Raw genomic sequence first — 19,786 nt, forward strand, 5'->3', positions numbered from 1 at the left:
GCGAGTGAGGTTGCCACTAATTTTTGTGTAGGCTCGTGCTTCCTTGCACCTTCACTCTCTAACTTTGTCTGCTCCTGCCTAGCATTTTTCCCACTCTTCACACTACACTCTACTCTAAACAGGAAATTCATTGCTCTGTATTAGCTCACACGCTGCTCCCCCATACAGACAGAGGAAGATGGCCGAGCAGTCTAGCAAGCCCATCATGGAGAGATTTGTGCCAGGAACAGCCGACTGGGTGGAAGCCCAGAAAGCGCGAATATGCCACCTGTCACGATCCACCGGGGGGGTCACTCAGGAATCCCCCGCGCTGGCTACCAGTACGTCACAATCGGGGGGTAACAAGTGGGGGTCACCCCTCCTTTATACCTCCCGGCCGACAGACAGAGCACGTGACGCGCTCTCTAGCGCCCCTCTTATAGTCAGGCCAATTATGGAATTGCCCGACAATAAGCAAGGAGGCCGCTATACTACTTATGCCGATTATTGAAGGGTCCCCGGTGAGAGTAGGGTATATATTCCCCCGACCTCCGCGGGCGGAATATATAAAACCTCCCCGAATCTCACTGGCCTCCCCACAATAATCCTTGGCACAACTCGCTGCCACCAACCGCTTCACGGTAACTATTAGCCGAACACACAGACGTGGGATTCAAGATCGAGATAACAGAACAGCCCAAGATTAATTATATAATTTAATCAGCCTAAAGCACACTAGAAACTACAATATATACAATAGGGGATCTACAGAATATACATAGGTCAGAGTACAGTTACAGATAAAGCATGGTTTACAAACAGGCATACACAGTTCCAGCAGTTACCTTGTGCGTCTGGCCACAGGGGGGCGCTGTAGACCAGGTTTCTAGGATCCTTCCCACAGATGTTTCCTACACGTGACCCCCAGCGAAAGAACACTGGAAAATGGCCGAAGTAGGGTTATCAACCTGGGCAAATCCAGGTCCCCTCCTACCTTAGTGACCTCAGAGGGAGCACTGCTCCACCCCTGGCTGGAGTTATGGACAATATCCACACATGGAATATGGGCCATAACTTTGCCTGGGAGCGTCGTAGGCGGACGCCAACGCTCTCATTGTGACAGTTATGAATTTAGCTACAGAACGAGAGGACTCATGACTTGTCTACTAGTTCCCCATTGGCTGATATCACGCCTGGGGTACTTCCCAATGTCCTACTCCCATAAAAAAGGTGTGCCAGCATCGTCCGCATGCAGAGACACCATTTTTATGGTTGCCATATTTATCGGAAATATGGCTTGCGAGATATGAACCATTTTTTACTGGAGTCGTTCTGTCTGGATAGTTCCATAGCCTTATAATGAGATACAACTCTTGTTACAGGGTGACGGCAGGGGGTCATCCTGCGTCCATTGTTCCCAAGTCATCTAATCTCCATATCAGAGGAGATGGCTGTTGGAGGTGTAAGTGGAACACAGACCAGTTCCTTTGACACCTATCTGCTAAACAAACCGTTTATCCCTGTGGTAAATTTTCTGATTGAAGGAGTTGTGTGAAGGAAAGGGGGGGTGACACCAGGAGAGGGCTTCCTGACATAACTTGAATATCATGATTTATCGTCATATCTCCGGATTTACCTCACACCTCCCCCCTTTTGAGGGCGCTAGGGGGCAGCACACTCCGGTGTTCCCCCGTGCGCCCGTCCGCGACCTCTCCTTGTCGGGACAGCCCGTCTGCGTTACCGTGGTCACGGCCCCTTTTGTGTCGAATGGTGAAGTTGTATTGCTGGAGCGCCAGGCTCCATCGCAACAACCTGCCATTCGTCCCGGAGACAGTGTGTAACCAGCTGAGGGGATTGTGGTCCGTCTCCACGATGAAGTGGCGCCCGTATAGATAGGGTTGCAGACGCTGCAGGGCCCACACTATGGCCAGGCACTCCTTTTCCATCGTGGAATAGGCCACTTCCCTTGGTAACAGCTTCCTGCTCAGGTACAAGACTGGGTGCTCTTGGCTCGCAGAGTCCACCTGGCTGAGCACCGCACCGAGGCCGAAGTCACTGGCGTCGGTCTGTACTACAAACGGCCGCGTGAAGTCGGCTGCCTGTAGCACGGGCGGGCTGGACAGGGCGTCCTTTAGGGCCCGGAAGGCTGTCTCGCAGTCCATTGTCCAATCGACTGCAGAGGGCAGCTTCTTCTTGGTGAGGTCCGTCAAGGGCTTTGCCAGGCTACTATAGCATGGAACAAACCTCCTATAGTACCCAGCGGTCCCCAAGAAGGACATCACCTGCTTCTTGGTCCTGGGGGTGGGCCAGGATGCGATGGCCTCCACTTTCTCAGGCTCGGGCTTCAGTGTTCTCCCGCCTACCCGGTGACCGAGGTACTGGACCTCGCTCATGGCCAGCTGACACTTTCCCGGCTTGATGGTCAAACCTGCCTGGTGGATCCGCCTGAGCACCTGTGCTAGATGCTCTAGGTGATCTTCCCAGGTGGGACTGAAGACGGCAATGTCATCCAGGTACGCGGCCGCGTACCCTTCAAGTCCCTTGAGCAGGGTGTTGACCATCCGCTGGAAAGTGGCAGGGGCATTCCTCATCCCGAATGGCATCACCGTGGACTCGTACAGTCCAAATGGGGTAATAAAGGCAGAGCGTTCCCTGGCCTTGCGAGTCAGGGGGATCTGCCAATATCCCCGGCTCAGATCCATGATGGTCAGGTACTGAGCCCCGGCCAACTGATCGAGCTGGTCATCGATGCGTGGCATTGGGTACGCATCGGCGACTGTGACAGCATTGAGCCCCCTGTAGTCCACGCAGAACCGAGTGGTTCGGTCCTTCTTAGGGACGAGAACTACAGGCGAGGCCCAAGCGCTGTTGGATGCCTGGATCACCCCCAGCTTCAGCATCTCGTCAATCTCCTGGCGCATGTGTTGCTGCACCTCCAGGGAAACCCGATATGCTGAACGCCGGATCGGGGGATGATCCCCAGTGTCCACGTGATGGACAGCCAAGTCAGTCCTTCCGGGCTGGTTGGTAAACAACCCCCGGAAGGGGTGTAGGGTGGCCCACAGCTGGGACCGTTGGTCCTCCAAGAGCTGGTGGCCAACCTCCACATCCTCAATGGATCCGCCTGCCCTAACCTGGGCTAGCATATCCAAGAGGGTTTCCGCTTCTCCCTCCTCGGGCAGGTTGCACACGGGGAGCGCACATGCCTCCCGCTCATGATGTGCCTTCATCATGTTCACATGGAAGGGCTTCCGCCTTCCACGGGCAGGGTCCAGGGTGACCAGGTACGTCACAGGGTTGAGCTGCTGGTACACGAGGTATGGGCCTTCCCAGGCTGCCTGAAGCTTGTCCTGTGGTACGGGGACCAGTACCCACACCTTTTGACCCACTTGGTAGGTCCTCTCACAAGCGTTCTGGTCGTACCAACGCTTCTGATCGGCCTGGGCTTGAGCCATATTGTCGTGTACCAGTTGCGTCAAGGCCTGCATTTTGTCCCGGAAGCACATGACATACTCGATAACCGACACTCCAGGGGTGGCCAAATCCCCTTCCCAAGCCTCTTTCACCAGAGCCAGGGGGCCCCGCACACGTCGCCCGTACAGGAGCTCAAACGGTGAGAATCCTGTTGAGGCCTGTGGAACCTCCCGGTAAGCAAATAACAGGTGTGGGAGATACCGCTCCCAGTCACGCCCATGGGAGTCGACCAACATCTTAAGCATCTGCTTTAAGGTGCCATTAAACCGCTCGCACAGGCCATTAGTCTGTGGATGGTACGGGCTGGCCACCAGATGTCGCACCTGGACTTGCTTACAGAGGGCCTCCATCAGCTGGGACATGAATTGGGTCCCCCGGTCAGTGAGCATTTCCTGGGGAAAACCCACTCTGGAGAAAATCTCCAGCAATGCGGTGGCCACCTTGTCAGCCCGAATGGACGACAAGGCCACTGCTTCTGGGTACCGGGTGGCATAGTCCACTACCGTCAGTATAAAGCGTTTCCCGGAGCTGCTGGGGATGGCCAGCGGGCCGACCAGATCCACAGCCACCCTCCTGAAAGGCTCATCGATGATTGGCAGAGATACCAGAGGGGCTTTGGGGTGTGGCCCCGCCTTCCCCACTCTCTGACAGGTTTCACACGAACGGCAGTAGGCAACCACATCGGCCCCCATTTTTGGCCAGTAGAAATGCTGGTTTAACCTGGCCTTGGTCTTAGCGATCCCTAGGTGTCCGGCCATCGGAATCTCATGTGCGATCCGCAACAACTCCGTCCGGAACGGATAGGGTACCACCAACTGTCGGTCCCTGGGCCACGCCTCCGGTGAACCCTGCTGGACCGTGACCCGGTACAGCCGTCCTTGGTCCCAGACCACTCGCTCCGGGTCCGAGTCCGAGGGAGGCTGTGCCGCCTGCTCCTTTAGAGCTTTCAGGCTGTCGTCAGCTTCTAACGCTGCCTGAAACCCCTGACTAGATGTGGCCAGAATCGACGAGACTGTCACATCTTCGGTCAGTACCCCGGGACCTGTGTCCTGGCCTCCACCTGACTCGGCTGCCACTTGGTCAGAAGGGGAAGAGCTATCGGACCTCTGGGAGGCCCCTTGGCTTCCAGCACTCCCACTGCGGGTGACAGCGGCCACAGCCGCTGCGACCGTGGGTCGTGCCTGCTCCTCCTCCGTTCCTGACCAAGTCGCCGGTTCAGGCAGACCTACCTGGCTTCCTGACACCCCGGTTGTGGGGGAACCATGTACCGAGATCTTACCTGGGAGCACTTCCGCTCCGGGACCGGCCCCAATCTCACCTGCCTGTTCCCCTCCTGCAGCAACAGAACCCCGCTGTGAAATCTCTGGGGACCCCACATTTGCTGTGGTAGCCCCCACCCCACACACTGGTCCTCCCCCTGCAGCACCCTGCTCTCTGCTTATCCCTGCAGAGGGCAACAGATCCCAGCTCACAGGCTGATTACTTGTAGAGGCATTGTCACACCTTTCTCTGACCCCCTCCCCTGTCACAGCTGCAGCTGAGTGTGTGTCTATGGTGTCTATGCAAGCAGAAAAATCAGAGTTCACTCCCTCCTCCCTTACATCATTCATAGATAACACATTAACATTGTCCGGAGGCACGTCAGTACTGGCTGAAGGTTCAGCCCTTGGGGGGGGCCCAAACTGGGAGTTTTTCTGCCCCAAATCTGTCCCAAGTAGCACGTTTGCGGGGATCCGATCAGTTACCCCCACCTCTCTCACCCCTCGCCCTGCGCCCCAGTCCACATAAATGCCAGCAACAGGCAGCGCCGGGTCAATGCCTCCAATCCCGGAGACAGCGAGGGTTTTTCCAGGTATCAAGTCTTGGGGGGACACCATCTCAGGCCGCACCAGAGTCACCTCCGAGGCGCTGTCTCGCAGTCCTATGGTCACAGACTGGCCGACGGTGACAGGTTGGAAGCTGTCCAGGGACCTACCACCACCCCCACCCACACAATACACCTTGGGCGGCCCTTGGGACGGGGACGGAGCCGGGGCCTTGGGACGCTGAGGGCACATGGCCTTGAAGTGTCCAGGTAAGTTGCACTGGTGGCACCGTCTTGGTTCTGCCACGGGCCTGGAGAGGGGAGGTGAGGGGGACACCCCCTGCAGTCTAGGGGCAGGTGGGGCAGTCGCAGAGTTCATCTTACCCCCTCTCCAGGTGCTGCTGGTGGCTGCTCTCCTGGCCTCAGGAGCCCGATTGTTGGTGTAGTCATCGGCCAGGGCAGCTGTAGCCGTGGACCCCTTTGGCTTCTGGTCTCGGATGGACTGGCGGAGATCCTCAGGGCAGTTCCACAAGAGTTGCTCCGTGATGAACAAGTCCAGGATCTCCGGTCCGGTGGAAAGCTGCAGGCCTTGGGTCCAGTGGTCGGCAGCTCGGGCAAGTGCCCGCCGGTGGTCAGCCCAGGAGTCCTTTGGTCCCTTCTGTAGGCTCCGGAACTTCTTGCGGTAGGACTCTGGAGTGAGGTTGTACTGTTGGATCAGGGCCCGCTTGATGGTGTCGTAGCCCTGATCTGCCTCAGCAGGCAAGTCCCCAAGGATATCCAGGGCCTTACCCCTTAAACGGGGGGTCAGGTATTTGGCCCACTGGTCCTTGTCCAGATGGTGCTGCAAGCAAGTCCGTTCAAAAGCAGTCAGGAAAGAGTCCAAGTCTCCATCCTTCTCCAGCACTGGGAAGTCCTCAACACGGACCTTTGGAAGTTTGGTGTCTTGAAGGTCACGTGTGGCTGATGAGGGCCGGAGCTGAGCTAGCTGCAGCTGGTGGTCACGGTCTGCCTGTTGCCGTCGCTCCGCAGCCTCACGCTCTGCCTGGCGCTCTTCACGCGCTGCCTGCCGCTCTGCCCTGCGCTCTGCCAGGAGTTCCTTGTAGCCCTCCTGGTCTCCAGCCTGGAGAAGGGCCATAGCCATTTGAAGAAGGCTATCCGAGCCTCCCAGGCTCGGTGGAATGGCACGTGGTGATCTGCGGCCCGCTGCGGAGCCTGGTGATTCACTGTCCATTGCAGAGCGGAGGGCTGGCATCTGGCTCGTTGAGGGCCCTTGGGTGAGCTGCTCCTCATCTTGTCCATAATTGCCAGGTTGTGCGCTGTCCTCTGCAGAACGGTTTTCTGGCGTCGAGCTCCTGGAGGACTCGTGGGCAACCTCCTCATTACTGTCCACAGCACCGTCCTCCCTCTCTTCGGCTCCTGCTTTAGCATTGGCCAGTTGCATAGCTCTGCTCCTGGTGCCATCAGCCATTCTTGCAGACTTTTGGTCACTGACACAGAACTGACACCTGATGCACCCACACACCTTACAGTATCTGCACTCTGACACTCTAGTGTTGAGCTAGTCTGAAGACCCCAGCAGCCACAGCTGCTGCAGGCAGTCTTTAGTGTCTGGGAGTATGGGTCTCACACTCACACACACTATTATCTCGATCCCACCGCTTTGCCACCAATATGTCACGAACCACCGGGAGGGTCACTCAGAAATCCCCGCGCTGGCTACCAGTACGTCACAATCGGGGGGTAACAAGTGGGGGTCACCCCTCCTTTATACCTCCCGGCCGACAGACAGAGCACGTGACGCGCTCTCTAGCGCCCCTCTTATAGTCAGGCCAATTATGGAATTGCCCGACAATAAGCAAGGAGGCCGCTATACTACTTATGCCGATTATTGAAGGGTCCCCGGTGAGAGTAGGGTATATATTCCCCCGACCTCCGCGGGCGGAATATATAAAACCTCCCCGAATCTCACTGGCCTCCCCACAATAATCCTTGGCACAACTCGCTGCCACCAACCGCTTCACGGTAACTATTAGCCGAACACACAGACGTGGGATTCAAGATCGAGATAACAGAACAGCCCAAGATTAATTATATAATTTAATCAGCCTAAAGCACAGTAGAAACTACAATATATACAATAGGGGATCTACAGAATATACATAGGTCAGAGTACAGTTACAGATAAAGCATGGTTTACAAACAGGCATACACAGTTCCAGCAGTTACCTTGTGCGTCTGGCCACAGGGGGGCGCTGTAGACCAGGTTTCTAGGATCCTTCCCACAGATGTTTCCTACACGTGACCCCCAGCGAAAGAACACTGGAAAATGGCCGAAGTAGGGTTATCAACCTGGGCAAATCCAGGTCCCCTCCTACCTTAGTGACCTCAGAGGGAGCACTGCTCCACCCCTGGCTGGAGTTATGGACAATATCCACACATGGAATATGGGCCATAACTTTGCCTGGGAGCGTCGTAGGCGGACGCCAACGCTCTCATTGTGACAGTTATGAATTTAGCTACAGAACGAGAGGACTCATGACTTGTCTACTAGTTCCCCATTGGCTGATATCACGCCTGGGGTACTTCCCAATGTCCTACTCCCATAAAAAAGGTGTGCCAGCATCGTCCGCATGCAGAGACACCATTTTTATGGTTGCCATATTTATCGGAAATATGGCTTGCGAGATATGAACCATTTTTTACTGGAGTCGTTCTGTCTGGATAGTTCCATAGCCTTATAATGAGATACAACTCTTGTTACAGGGTGACGGCAGGGGGTCATCCTGCGTCCATTGTTCCCAAGTCATCTAATCTCCATATCAGAGGAGATGGCTGTTGGAGGTGTAAGTGGAACACAGACCAGTTCCTTTGACACCTATCTGCTAAACAAACCGTTTATCCCTGTGGTAAATTTTCTGATTGAAGGAGTTGTGTGAAGGAAAGGGGGGGTGACACCAGGAGAGGGCTTCCTGACATAACTTGAATATCATGATTTATCGTCATATCTCCGGATTTACCTCACACCACCGGATTCAGGCTCAGGCCAACGTTCTATTAAGGCGATGGACGGCCGAGATGGCGGAGCTGGCTGCAGCTGTTCAGGCTCGCGAAGTGGAGGTGACCTCGGAGGAGCGGGTAAGCGACCAACGCCCCTATGTCCCACCGGGACCGGCTCACCAGGCTGAGGGGCCCGGTCTGCCCCCGTCCGCCACGCTGCCTCCCTCGCCGTCCGCACCTGCAGCCGACACCCCGCTCGGTCCGCTGCCACCCGCAACGGCAGCGGTACCCGTCCCGTCTGCCTGTGAGGACCCGTCAGCGGAATCCTCAGGCCGCGAGCACTCCACCGATCCTGCACCTGCACCAACTCCAAGCCAGACTGCGTCCCGGCAGATGTCCCGTCCGGTCCCGAGCCAGGCCGCAACCCTGATGACATCACCCCCGGTCCCGGAGAAGGCAGCACCCACGATGACGACGGCCCCAGCAATCCGCCCGACCATAGCGGAGGCAGCCCCCGACCGGACGTCAGCACCGCCAGAGACGCTGACCGCTTTCAAGCTCCTGGGCTCGGCTGAGGCACAGCAGGGATGCACCTGCGGGGCAGCAGAGCGGGCCATGACACAGCGGGGCCCTCCATTGCCAGTGGTGCCGATCGTTGCCGGCACGGAGGGACTCCAGCTGGGCCCAGCCCCCGCGCAGGTGGAAGCCGAGCATGAAGCAAGTGCTCCGTATTGGGAACGGCAGCGGCGTCAGCTGAATAAGGAGATCGTGGCCCGGGAAAAAAGAAAGGCGGAGGTACTGTCCAGGACGTACACAGAAAAGGACCATCTCCGGAATGCCATTTTCCGGGTGCGGGGCCCGACACACCAAGGACAGGTCCGGCATTTCAACACCCAGAGAGGTTGGAGTTTCATATACGAGCCGGGCCTAGAGGCCGAGATCTTTGTGTCCTGGAGGGATGTGTCCCCTCATATGCCTGTTGGCCACCCAGACCGATACCTGGAGCCCGGAGAGTTGGTCTCATATACCCGGCACTGCGGAGAGAGGGGGTGGTTTGCCATTGATGTGAAGAAGTCGGTGAAAATGGGCACCCAGCTGCACACCCACCCCTCTCCACCATCTTCACCTGATTGAGTGTTAAGGTAGTGGTTCCCGGTTACCCCAGTTATGCAAGTCCCCGTTGGGACCGTTTACAGTTGAAGTCCCGTTTCTAGTTCACTGACCATGGCTTTGGACTGGAAAGCCAACCCAAAAACTTTTGGGTCTTGTAAATAGTCCCTGACCAACCTTCTTACCCTGCTGCAGTCTCTGGAGAGGCTGATTGGAGGAAGGGCCTGCGGTAGAGTCGGCCGAGGCCCAGTCACCATCAAAACCGGTGACTACCCTCCGGGTCAGGGGTGCCCTGGACGTGGGGCCCTTGAAAAAGACTGCCGGGTAAGGAACTTTTTACCCGGCCCACACAGGCAACACCCGGACCTAACCTGTACTTGGGCAAGGGGTGCCACCATTGCTTAGCGGGGCACCAGGGGGCAGGTTGATTTGTGTGGGGGTGAGGTGAGAAGGACCCAGTCCGTCCCGTCCCGGTTTTAAATGTGTAACATTTAAGAAAAGTGCCTCCTGTAAGGGAAGAATGAGAATATACTTCGATGTATATATGTTATTATACTTGTAATTGTGTTTTTACCTTTTTCAACAGTTCCTGTTCAATAAATGTTGGTGGTCGGACAGCCCGCGGACGGTCTGTATTAAACCAAGGGGGAATGTGACGCCCTGGCAAAACCAGGTAGTCACAAATAGGCCCCCGCATAACACCTTCCCTCACCTAGGTAACACACAGCCGACCTGAAACCCTAGTCATCCCCCCTCAGGGCAAGACAGGCACACCAGTGGGTGGGACCAGGTGGTTAGGAAACGCCCACCTAGGGTTCTAGACAGCCCGGGGCGGGAAAACAAGGAGTTGAGTCTGAGATGAAGTTTGCAGTTCAAGTGGAGAGGAGTGTGGGCTGGAGCTAGGTGTAGCTCCAGCAGAGGAAGTTCAAGTTGAATGGTGCCAGGGTTGGAGCTCTAGTACCTTGGCTAGGTGGCAGACGGTGGTCTCCGTCAGCAGGAGATGGGAAGACGGCTCGGCAAATCCGAGGAGGACCGGAGAAGGGTTGGAGCCCACCGGTACCGACACTGGAGACCCCTACCAGAAACCATGCACAGAGGGGGTACGCGGACCCTGAAGCCAGGACAGAAACCAACAGCCTAGCTAATTAACCGATTGAGGGCAGGATTAAAGTTCCTGTCCCAGCCAAAGTCCCGAAAGAAGACAACCACCCACAGATAGGGATAGGGCAACCGCCAGGGTCCATAGATCCCACGGGTCAGCGTCTGCGAGCACGGCTCCTTAGGCACACAGCAAGCCGGGAGTGGACTCCTGAGTTCCAAACCAGGCAGCCCACAATACACAAAAACAGTGCAGAGGAAAGGACAGCGACCACCAGCCCGGATGGGGGACCAGAGTACAACCGGCCACGGCGGCCGGCCACCAGCACCTTGGTTTACCAAAAGACTCGTGTGATTCATTCAATAGTGAGTAACCAACTATCCCCCGGTCCCTCTGGGCATGCAGGCCCCTGCCGTCGCCATACCCTGCACAGAGACACTGGGCCCCGGGGCAACCATCCCTACCCACGGAGGGGTTAACATCTGGCTGCCATTACATCATCCCCGGGTATCCCACAACAGCAGCAGTGGTGTCCCACCTCACCACACACTGTGGATGGCGTCACAGACATTCTACAATCAACCCCATACAAATACGTCCCCATTTAATTCGGAGTGACCGCGAGACCCCCGGGTCCGGGGGACCCCTCGAGCCGTACCGTAGGCCCCGGATCAGAGCAACGCCGGCTGCTGGCACGGAGGCAGCACATTAGTTGATAGGTTAAAAGACGGTTCCTTCTAGAAAGATAGTGAAGACCTAATGTGCAAGAGATTTGGCCACACAGTCTGTAGGGTCTGAAGGTTGCATACACTGGATTACTCTTAGCAGAGGAAAAGGAGACTGGAGTCGAGATAGCATGAAGCTAGAGACCAGCCTCAAGATGGAGTGGTCTCAGATAACGTGTGCAGAGTTTACTTTTGCAGGCTGAGTCTCCCCAAGCATCCGAGAGCAGAAGACTACTCTGACATTACTGGCTACCTCTTATCCCCCTCCTCTACGAGGAGAAGAGATGTGGATACAGAAGTGTCTGGCAGCACAAGGCTCTACTCTGGCTATAGTGACAAAACCCTCTCATCTGGATGTGGAGCCACTGAAAGGGAAGGTGACCGTCATAAATTGAACGGTAGCATTAGGCTGGCTTGTGCTGGGATTCTCAGGACCGGTAAGATGAGAAACAACCCAGCAGGAACTGCAAATGTGTGTTAATAAGCCATGTACAATGGAAACGTTTTGGAAGATACAGTATGTGCCGCTATTTGGTGTATGAAGTTGTTGATGAAGATGAATATTGAGTAAATGTATGGTTATTTGAAATGAACTAGTGGTTTCCTTGTGTAAATGAGTCAGCATTTGGTCCTGGTCAGCCGATGTCAGCTGTAGTATGCGGCCTGCTCTGACATTCAGCCCACACTACACAGGTCAACACACCCAGCCAGGACCAGCTCTTTCATGTAGCGTGCTGAGATGCCTAGAGTCAATCCTTCCCCCATAATTACCGCCTTGCACCACTCTACAAGATGATGACAAACAGAATTTGAAATCTTTAGTCCATGCTGGAGCATCATGGGAGTGAAATTAATTATTTTAAACCCTTCATTCTCAAGCATGTTATTACCTTCCAGATCAGGCCAAATTTTACAATTCTAACTAGTGTCACTTTATGTGGTAATAACTCTGAAACGCTTAAAGATATCCCAGTGATCCAGAGACTGTCTTTTCGTGACACATTGTACTTCATGTTAGTAGTAAATTTTGGTAAATATGATTTGTGTTTATTTATGAAAATATCAAAAATTTGACAAAAAAAGTGAACATTTGGCAATTTTTGAACTTTGAATATTTATATTCTTAAATCAGATAGTTATACCAAACAAGTAGTTAATAAGTAACATTTGCACATGTTTACTTTAGATGAGCATCATTTTTGAAACATCATTTTTTGGGGGCGTTAGGAAGGCAGAAGGGTTAAACGTTTATCAGCAATTTCTCATTTTTCCAACAAAATTTACAAAACCATTTTTAGGGACCATATAACATTTGAAGTGACTTTGAGGAGCCTATGTGAAATAAAATACAAAAAAACACCATTTAAAAAGCTTCACACCTCAAAGTACTCGAACCACTTAACTACTTATGTGCTTTACAGGAAGTAAAGCAATGTGGATGAAGAAAAAAAAAAATAAATTTTACTTTTTCCCACAAAATATTGCTTTTGCATGTTCACAAAGTTAACAAGAGAAAATTAACTGTATAATTTGTTGTTCAATTTTTACCGAGCACAGGAATACCCCATATTTGGTGGAAAACTACAGTTTGAGCGCAAGGCAGGGCTTGGAAGGGGGGGAGCAGCATTTGAATGGTTGGGATAGTAGATGCCATGTCACGTTTGCAAAGCCCTGATGTGCCTAAATAAAAACTCCCTACAAAACATCCCATTTTGGAAACTACACCCCTCAAGGAATTGATCTAGGTCCCCAATTTATCTATATACTGTATATAAATTGGGGACCTCACGCCAGTTTTTCAAACTACTTATCCATATAATTTTAAAAAAAAAGCCGCATGAGGTCTCTCTTATTTTGATACACAGCCAAGATAAGCGCACAGCTGGGGGCTGCAGCCGGTAGCTGCATGCTTAATCAGTTCCAAGTATCATAATATGGTGGGACCCTATGTAAATTTTTTTTTTTTTACAGCAATAGAAACACACACACAGTCTCTCTGCAAGCAGTCACACATGCTGTCATACAGGGTGGGGGCGTGTCTAACTGCTACCAATCAAAGACACGAGGACTACTGGTGGGCGGGGAAGCAGTGCATTTGTATAAGGTTCATAAGCGGCCACGGAAGTAGCATTAGAGCTCCGCAGGAGACTCTGTAAGTATAACTCACCTGCTCCAATCCCCTTATCCCTTCTACCACCATTTTTAAGCTCCTGATTTAGATCCCCATAGACTTATATGGGGACCGGCATCCAGCCAGATATCAAAGATCAATTCCGGGCCTGAACCAGGGTTTGTTTTGTTTTTTTAAAAACCCAGTTGGACCCATCGATCCAAGGTATCTGTAAGTCCACCCATCACTAATATTGGACTATGTATTTGAAGGGACTATGCATAAAATGACACAGTGAGTTATATCATATTTTCTTTTAAAATAAAGCCACTACAGCAATCAGCTGTGCCAGCTTCTTAAAAACCTAGCGGCAGATCATATTTCCCCTGCAGTGACCATAACTAAGCTCTTGCTTCTAAAAAAGGGTCTCAAGCAGGGTAGACCCCTGTATGATATTCATATACCCCAACGATGCATACAGACAGGTAACACCTTTACCATTCATACAGATTTCACTCTACCATTTTTTTCTCACCATTCTTTGCAGCATAATAATCTTTGGTCCAAGGTTTCGACTGACAGTGAAGATGTGGATAAGGCGGACAGTAAAAATTATGTAATCCAGACAGAAAATGACTCTTCCAGTATACAGAGAGCTTGGGACAGAGCTGCGTAGTCTGAGGGTAGAGAATAAGATGTATCACACAAGAGCAGAGCTATACATCCACAGAAAAAGTTTGGGAACCTTTGATCTTGCCAGAACCCCAACACACCCTTCATTTATGAACCCCAAAGCTGTATTTACACACAGAGTGTTGGAGTAAAGTAAGTAATAGTAATTATATGTATTTGCAACTTATGGTCTTCAACGGATTAAAGCTTATGTTACAAGATGATTTCAAAACTAAAATTTATATTTTTACTGGAGTCTTCATAGGTATGGAAATACATAGAGAGAAAAAAATAATAAAGTACAAAATAATAATGCATCCATAGCACAACAGGTTAAAGAAGCGCTAATATGAAATCTTTATTAAGGGTAACTGCAGTCAATTTGGGGCTAAAAAGTGCAGATCCATTAACGGAAATAGGTTCCATGGTCTGAAAATGCCCATTGAGTTCACTCAGAATAAAACATCATAGTTACATTTAATTGCTGGTCTCTAACAGCAACTGTATCACTTAATCCTACAGTCAATGAAAAATATTGATAAATTCTGGTAACACTTTATATAAAGACTAGCTGTACTACCCGGCTTCGCCCGGGTTAATAACTGCTGTTAACAAAATAGAATGTATTAACAAAAACTTATTCTGCACACAAAAACCACAAAACAAATAGATAGAAATGTAATTATTAAAAGGCAAAAACTAAGCTAATAGAAGCATTTTACAACATACCGTATATTTCAACACCACAGATATTCCACACAGATTTAACTAAATTGGCCAAGTAATGTGCTCCGTCTGTCTCTTTCCCCGTCTGTCTCTTTAACGTCTGTCTCTGTGTCTGTCTCTCTGTCTGTCTCTTTCCAGGTCTGTCTCTGTCTGTCTCTCTGTCTGTCTCTCTCTATCCGTCTACCCACCAACATCTTATTACCTCACATATAAGCTTCTTATACTATGAATGTCTTTTGTTCCTATAACAACCAATCACAGCTCCTACTAATAATCTGTAGTTCCAGGCTCCATTTACTTTAATGGAGGCATGTTTTTTGGAGAGTAACTGTAAAGGGCAGGGTTACATTTTCCTGTCAAAACATAGTCTACGACGTTCCCTGGGTCACATGAGGTGTCTGTGCAAAATTTCGTGATTGTAAATGCGACGGTGCGGATACATTTTTCGTTTCACTTTTCCCCCCCATTATGTAGATAGGGGCAAAATTGATTGGTAAATTGGAACGCGCGGGGTTAAAATTTCGCCTCACAACATAGCCTATGACGCTCTCAGGGTCCAGACGTGTAAGTGTGCAAAATTTTGTGGCTGTAGCTGCGACGGTGCAGATGCGAATCCCGGACACACACACACACACACACACACACACACACACACACACACACAGCTTTATATATTAGATAGTTCCATGAAACAACTTAAAAGTTCCTTAAAACCATCTTTCAGAAAAAAAAAATATATGTCCTGGCCTAGATTATTTCACAGCTCAGACAGTAAGGAATTACTTGATCATCTCCATGGCATCCTTTTTGTAAAATTGTGCCTACAATGAAGAGTATTTTCAAGATGAATCCTTGGTAATGCTTTCTAAAAGGCAAAATTATTCCTCTGCCCGAGTGGTCCGCCATATAACACAAGAAAGCATCTGTCTGGCCTTTGAAGCAGCAGCCTGAAATAATTTACCATTATTTACTCTATGATCTACAAGTAATTCCAGATCCTTCTCCATTAGTGTTTCTCCTAATTAAGATCCCCTTCCTCTCCCATGACTATTTCTACCACTTAGGGTTCACTTACATCTGCGTATAAATACATTGAGTGCAATGTGAGAAAAAAAGTCAAATTACTCTACCACCAATGTTATTCAATGAGGCAGTGTTTATCTGCAAGTTTTTCCTTAGCTGAGGGAAAAATTGCAGCATGCTACATATGGCCAAGTATATCAGACAAGACTCGCCAATGCAAGTCACTAGGTCAATAGATGCAAGAAAAAAAATCAGATGCACATGGACCATCCATATGCCGTCCAAATTTTTTCTCACACACATCTCAAAGACAAAACAACAAATAGAAAGATATAAATAGTAGATGATATAAAGATATTATATACATAATGTTGGCACCCTTGAAATTGTTCCAGAAAATGAAGTATTGTAATTACATGTTTGGTTATATACGTGTTTATTTCCTTTGTGTGTATTAGAACAACACAAAGAAAAAAAGCAAATTGGACTTAATTTCACACAATTTCAAAAATGAACTGGACAAACTTGATGGTACCCTCAACTTAATATGTGGCTGTACACCTGTTGGAATAAATAACTGCAATCACTTCCTATAATTATCAAGCGTCTTACACCTCTCTACCGGAATTTTGGACCACTCTTCTTTTGCAAACCAGTCTAGTTCCTTCATATTTGAAGGCGCCTACTGCTAACAGCAATTTTAAGATCTCTCCACAGGTGTTCAATGGTATTTAGATCTGGACTCATTGCTGTCCCTTCAGAACTCTCCAGCGCTTTGCTTCCATTCATTCCTGGGTGATTCTTGAAGCATGTTTGGATCATTCTCCTGCTGGAAAACCCATGACCGAGGATGCAAACCCAGCTTCCTGGCACTGGGCACTACATTGTGACCCAAATTCCTTTGGTAATCTTCAGATTTCATGATGCCTTGCCAGAGACCGCAGAACAACCCCAAAACATCTTTGAATCTCCACCATATGTGACTGTAGGTATTTTGTTATTTTCTTGGTAGGTTTCATTCTGTTTTCAGTAAACAGGAGAATGATGTGCTTTACCAAGAGGCTTAATCTTAGTCTCAGCCATCCAAAAAATGTCTTCCCAAAAGAATTTTGGCTTACTCAAAAATATTTTGGCAAACTCCAGTCTAGCTTTTTGATGTCTCTGTGTCAGCAGTGGGGTCCTCCTGAGTCTTCTGCCATAGTGTTTCATGTCATTCAAATGTCAACGGATAGTTTGCAATGACACTGATGCACATGGAGCCTGCAGGACAGCTTGATTTTCTTTGGATCTTGATTGGGGCTGCTTATCCAACATCCAGACTATTTTGCATTGCAACTTTTCATCAATTTTTCCCTGCAGTCCACATCTAGGGAGATTAGCTTCAGTGGCATGGGTTGCATACTTGATTATGTTGCACACCATGGACAAAATCTCTCGAGATGGACTTGTAACTTTGAGATTTTGGTTCTGAAACAGTGCTCTTCTTCTCTTTCTGTTCTCTATGCTTAGTGTAAAGGGGAAGCTATTCTCCTTACGGAGACTGACACACCATTCCAGCATGCCAGTGAGGAGTCTTATAGCTGCAATGCTCCTTTGGGAAATAGTCAAATTGTCTCTTCAGGAAGGAAAAAGACAAACTCTGGTGCCACCTATTGCAGGTAGCAATCCTAGAAGTCAAAAGTGACCTTCCAATGAGTCTTGTCGTATGACTTAGGATTTATGCCAGATCAGAACCTCAATTTGCAGACACAGTGTTTTGGGATGGTTGTCCCTCGTCAATGCAAAGTATGAGATCTCATATGGCTGTATGAGAGTGCTTAGTGTGGCATACACAGACACAGTGCGAAGACTGAGTCAACATCTCCCTTTTTATCTTGTTTCAGGTGTGATTTTCATATTGCCCACACCTCTTATTTGCCCCAGGTGAGTTTAAATGAGCATCACATGTTTTATACAAAGTTGTTTAACCACAATTTTAGAATGGTGTCAACAATTTTTTCGGATCCATTTTTAGAGTTTCGTGAGAAATTATGTCCAATTTGCCTTTTTCTATCTTTTTTGTGCTGTTCCAATACACACAAAGGAAATAAACATGTGTAGAAGAAAGCATGTATGAGTCAATAATTTTCTGGGATAAATACTTAATTTTCTAGAACAATTTTAAGGGTGCCAACACTTTTGGCCATTACTGTGGATACATAGATAGATAGATAGATAGATAGATGTGAGCAGACCCTTAGATGCATAATTGTACTCTACAAGTTAGGCTATGTGCCCACGTTGCGTATTTTCATGCAGTTCACTGCGTTCTGCACTGCAGCATAACTGCATGCGTCCTGCGTCCCCAGCACAATCTATGAAGATTGTGCCTAATCCATGCCCACGTTGCTGCTGCCGAAGCGCTGCGTTCTAAAAAGCAACATGTCACTTCTTTCGTGCACTTTGGATGCAAGTCCCGCTCTGTCTATGGGAGAGGCTGCATCCAGAGTGCATGAAATCGGCTTTTCATTACGGACTATTTCTGCAGCGATTTGAAGCGCATGTGTGCTGTTCAAATCGCTGCAGAAATGTCTGCAGGGACAGAACACAACGTGGGCACATAGCCTTATTGAAACTTTCAGAATCTTGTGTTACCAACAGTGCAATGTTCTGAATGCTGCAATGGGTGAGTTATATTACTTTTAAAGGGACATATATTTTCATTAAAAAAGTAATCTTAAATAAAGTCCCTTTGGCTTCATTTATTAGTATTAATTCTGCCATATGTAGACTCAAGATTATTTATGCCTTACATTATTTTTTTCTGCTTCCTTTGGATCCAAACTACATGTTGATTGAAGTATATGATTGATTTCCGCTTTTAAACCAGACGTAAATACGAAGATTAGATGCAAGAAAAATCATTACCTGAACACAATACCAGCCATAAAATACAAGATGGCCAAGATATCCATAATGTTCCAAAGGTCAGTAAAATACTTTATTCCGCTCATATACATCTGTAGATAGAAAAATGTTTAGCTGCTTTGTCCATAAGTGCAGTATATATGAGACATTGTTATGTATCTCTATGTTTTATTCCTATTATATATGGGGGATCCAGCTGGAAGACGCCCGCTGATGCAGTTTTTAATGCTTTTTGACATGTAAAAATATAAAATTAGTTGTCACTGCTAAGGATAAGCTAACTATGAATATGTAAGAGTCAGGTTTGTTTATTAAAAATTTTAGGCAATGTTTTCCTTCTTATGGCATCAAGGCCCCGTCACACACAACGAGATCACTAACGAGATCGTTGCTGAGTCACAGTTTTTGTGATGTAGCAATGATCTTGCCAGCGATCTCGTTATATGTGACACCTACCAGCGATCAGGCCCCTGCTGTGAGATCGCTAGTCGTTGCCGAATGGTCCGGACCATTTTCTTCAAAGGCGATGTCCTGCTGGGCAGGACGCATCGCTGTGTTTGACGCCTACCAACAACCTCCTAACATAGTCCCAACTCCCGCCGAGATCGTTATACAGGTCGCTCATCGTTACTGCGTCGTTGGTAAGGCCTGACTGTGTGACATCTCACCAGCGATCTCCCAGCGACTTACCAGCGATCCTTATCAGGTCGTATCGTTGTCGGGATCGCTGGTAAGTCGTTGTGTGTGACTGGGCCTTTAGAAACGTTATACACAGAACTCAATCTAATCAAACCTTTTGGGATTGTTTAAAGTAAACACTTATATCAACATAACAGGGAATCATACCTGTCTTATCTCATCACAGAACAATATAAAAACCAGGACATAGACTGTAATCTCAAGACCAGTAGGGGATCGTTGGAAATCCATCAAAAGGACATATGCGAACAACAGCAAAAACCCAATATAGAAAATAACCGTCCAGGAGAAAACCACAAAAGGAGAGGTGAAAAAATCAAAGTAATTTAGCAGAATGCTTCTTTCTCTATCTGTTGATTTTTTCCTGCATTGAAAAGCAAAATCATATATCAGTCTACAATGTCACCACACTAGCAAGTTAGCTTTTAGTCTAGGTGCCCAGACATGGATGTTTTTAACCC

The 19,786-nt window shown here is 49.2% G+C and overlaps 1 protein-coding gene across 2 annotated transcripts in view; it reads right to left on the reverse strand.

Annotated features, from left to right (window-relative positions):
• TRPM8 (transient receptor potential cation channel subfamily M member 8) overlaps nucleotides 1-19,786 on the reverse strand; it is a 184,002-nt gene that overhangs the window by 18,703 nt on the left and 145,513 nt on the right. For both annotated transcript variants that reach the window (XM_075317472.1, XM_075317473.1), the window contains 3 exons: nucleotides 19,473-19,689; nucleotides 18,627-18,718; nucleotides 13,834-13,975 (listed from right to left, as the gene is read on the reverse strand). In XM_075317472.1, the coding sequence (XP_075173587.1) occupies nucleotides 13,834-13,975; nucleotides 18,627-18,718; nucleotides 19,473-19,689 (451 nt within the window). The remainder of the gene's footprint in view (nucleotides 1-13,833; nucleotides 13,976-18,626; nucleotides 18,719-19,472; nucleotides 19,690-19,786) is intronic.

Source organism: Anomaloglossus baeobatrachus, chromosome 7 (genome assembly GCF_048569485.1).
Source record: "Anomaloglossus baeobatrachus isolate aAnoBae1 chromosome 7, aAnoBae1.hap1, whole genome shotgun sequence".
Taxonomy (NCBI): Eukaryota; Metazoa; Chordata; class Amphibia; order Anura; family Aromobatidae; genus Anomaloglossus; species Anomaloglossus baeobatrachus.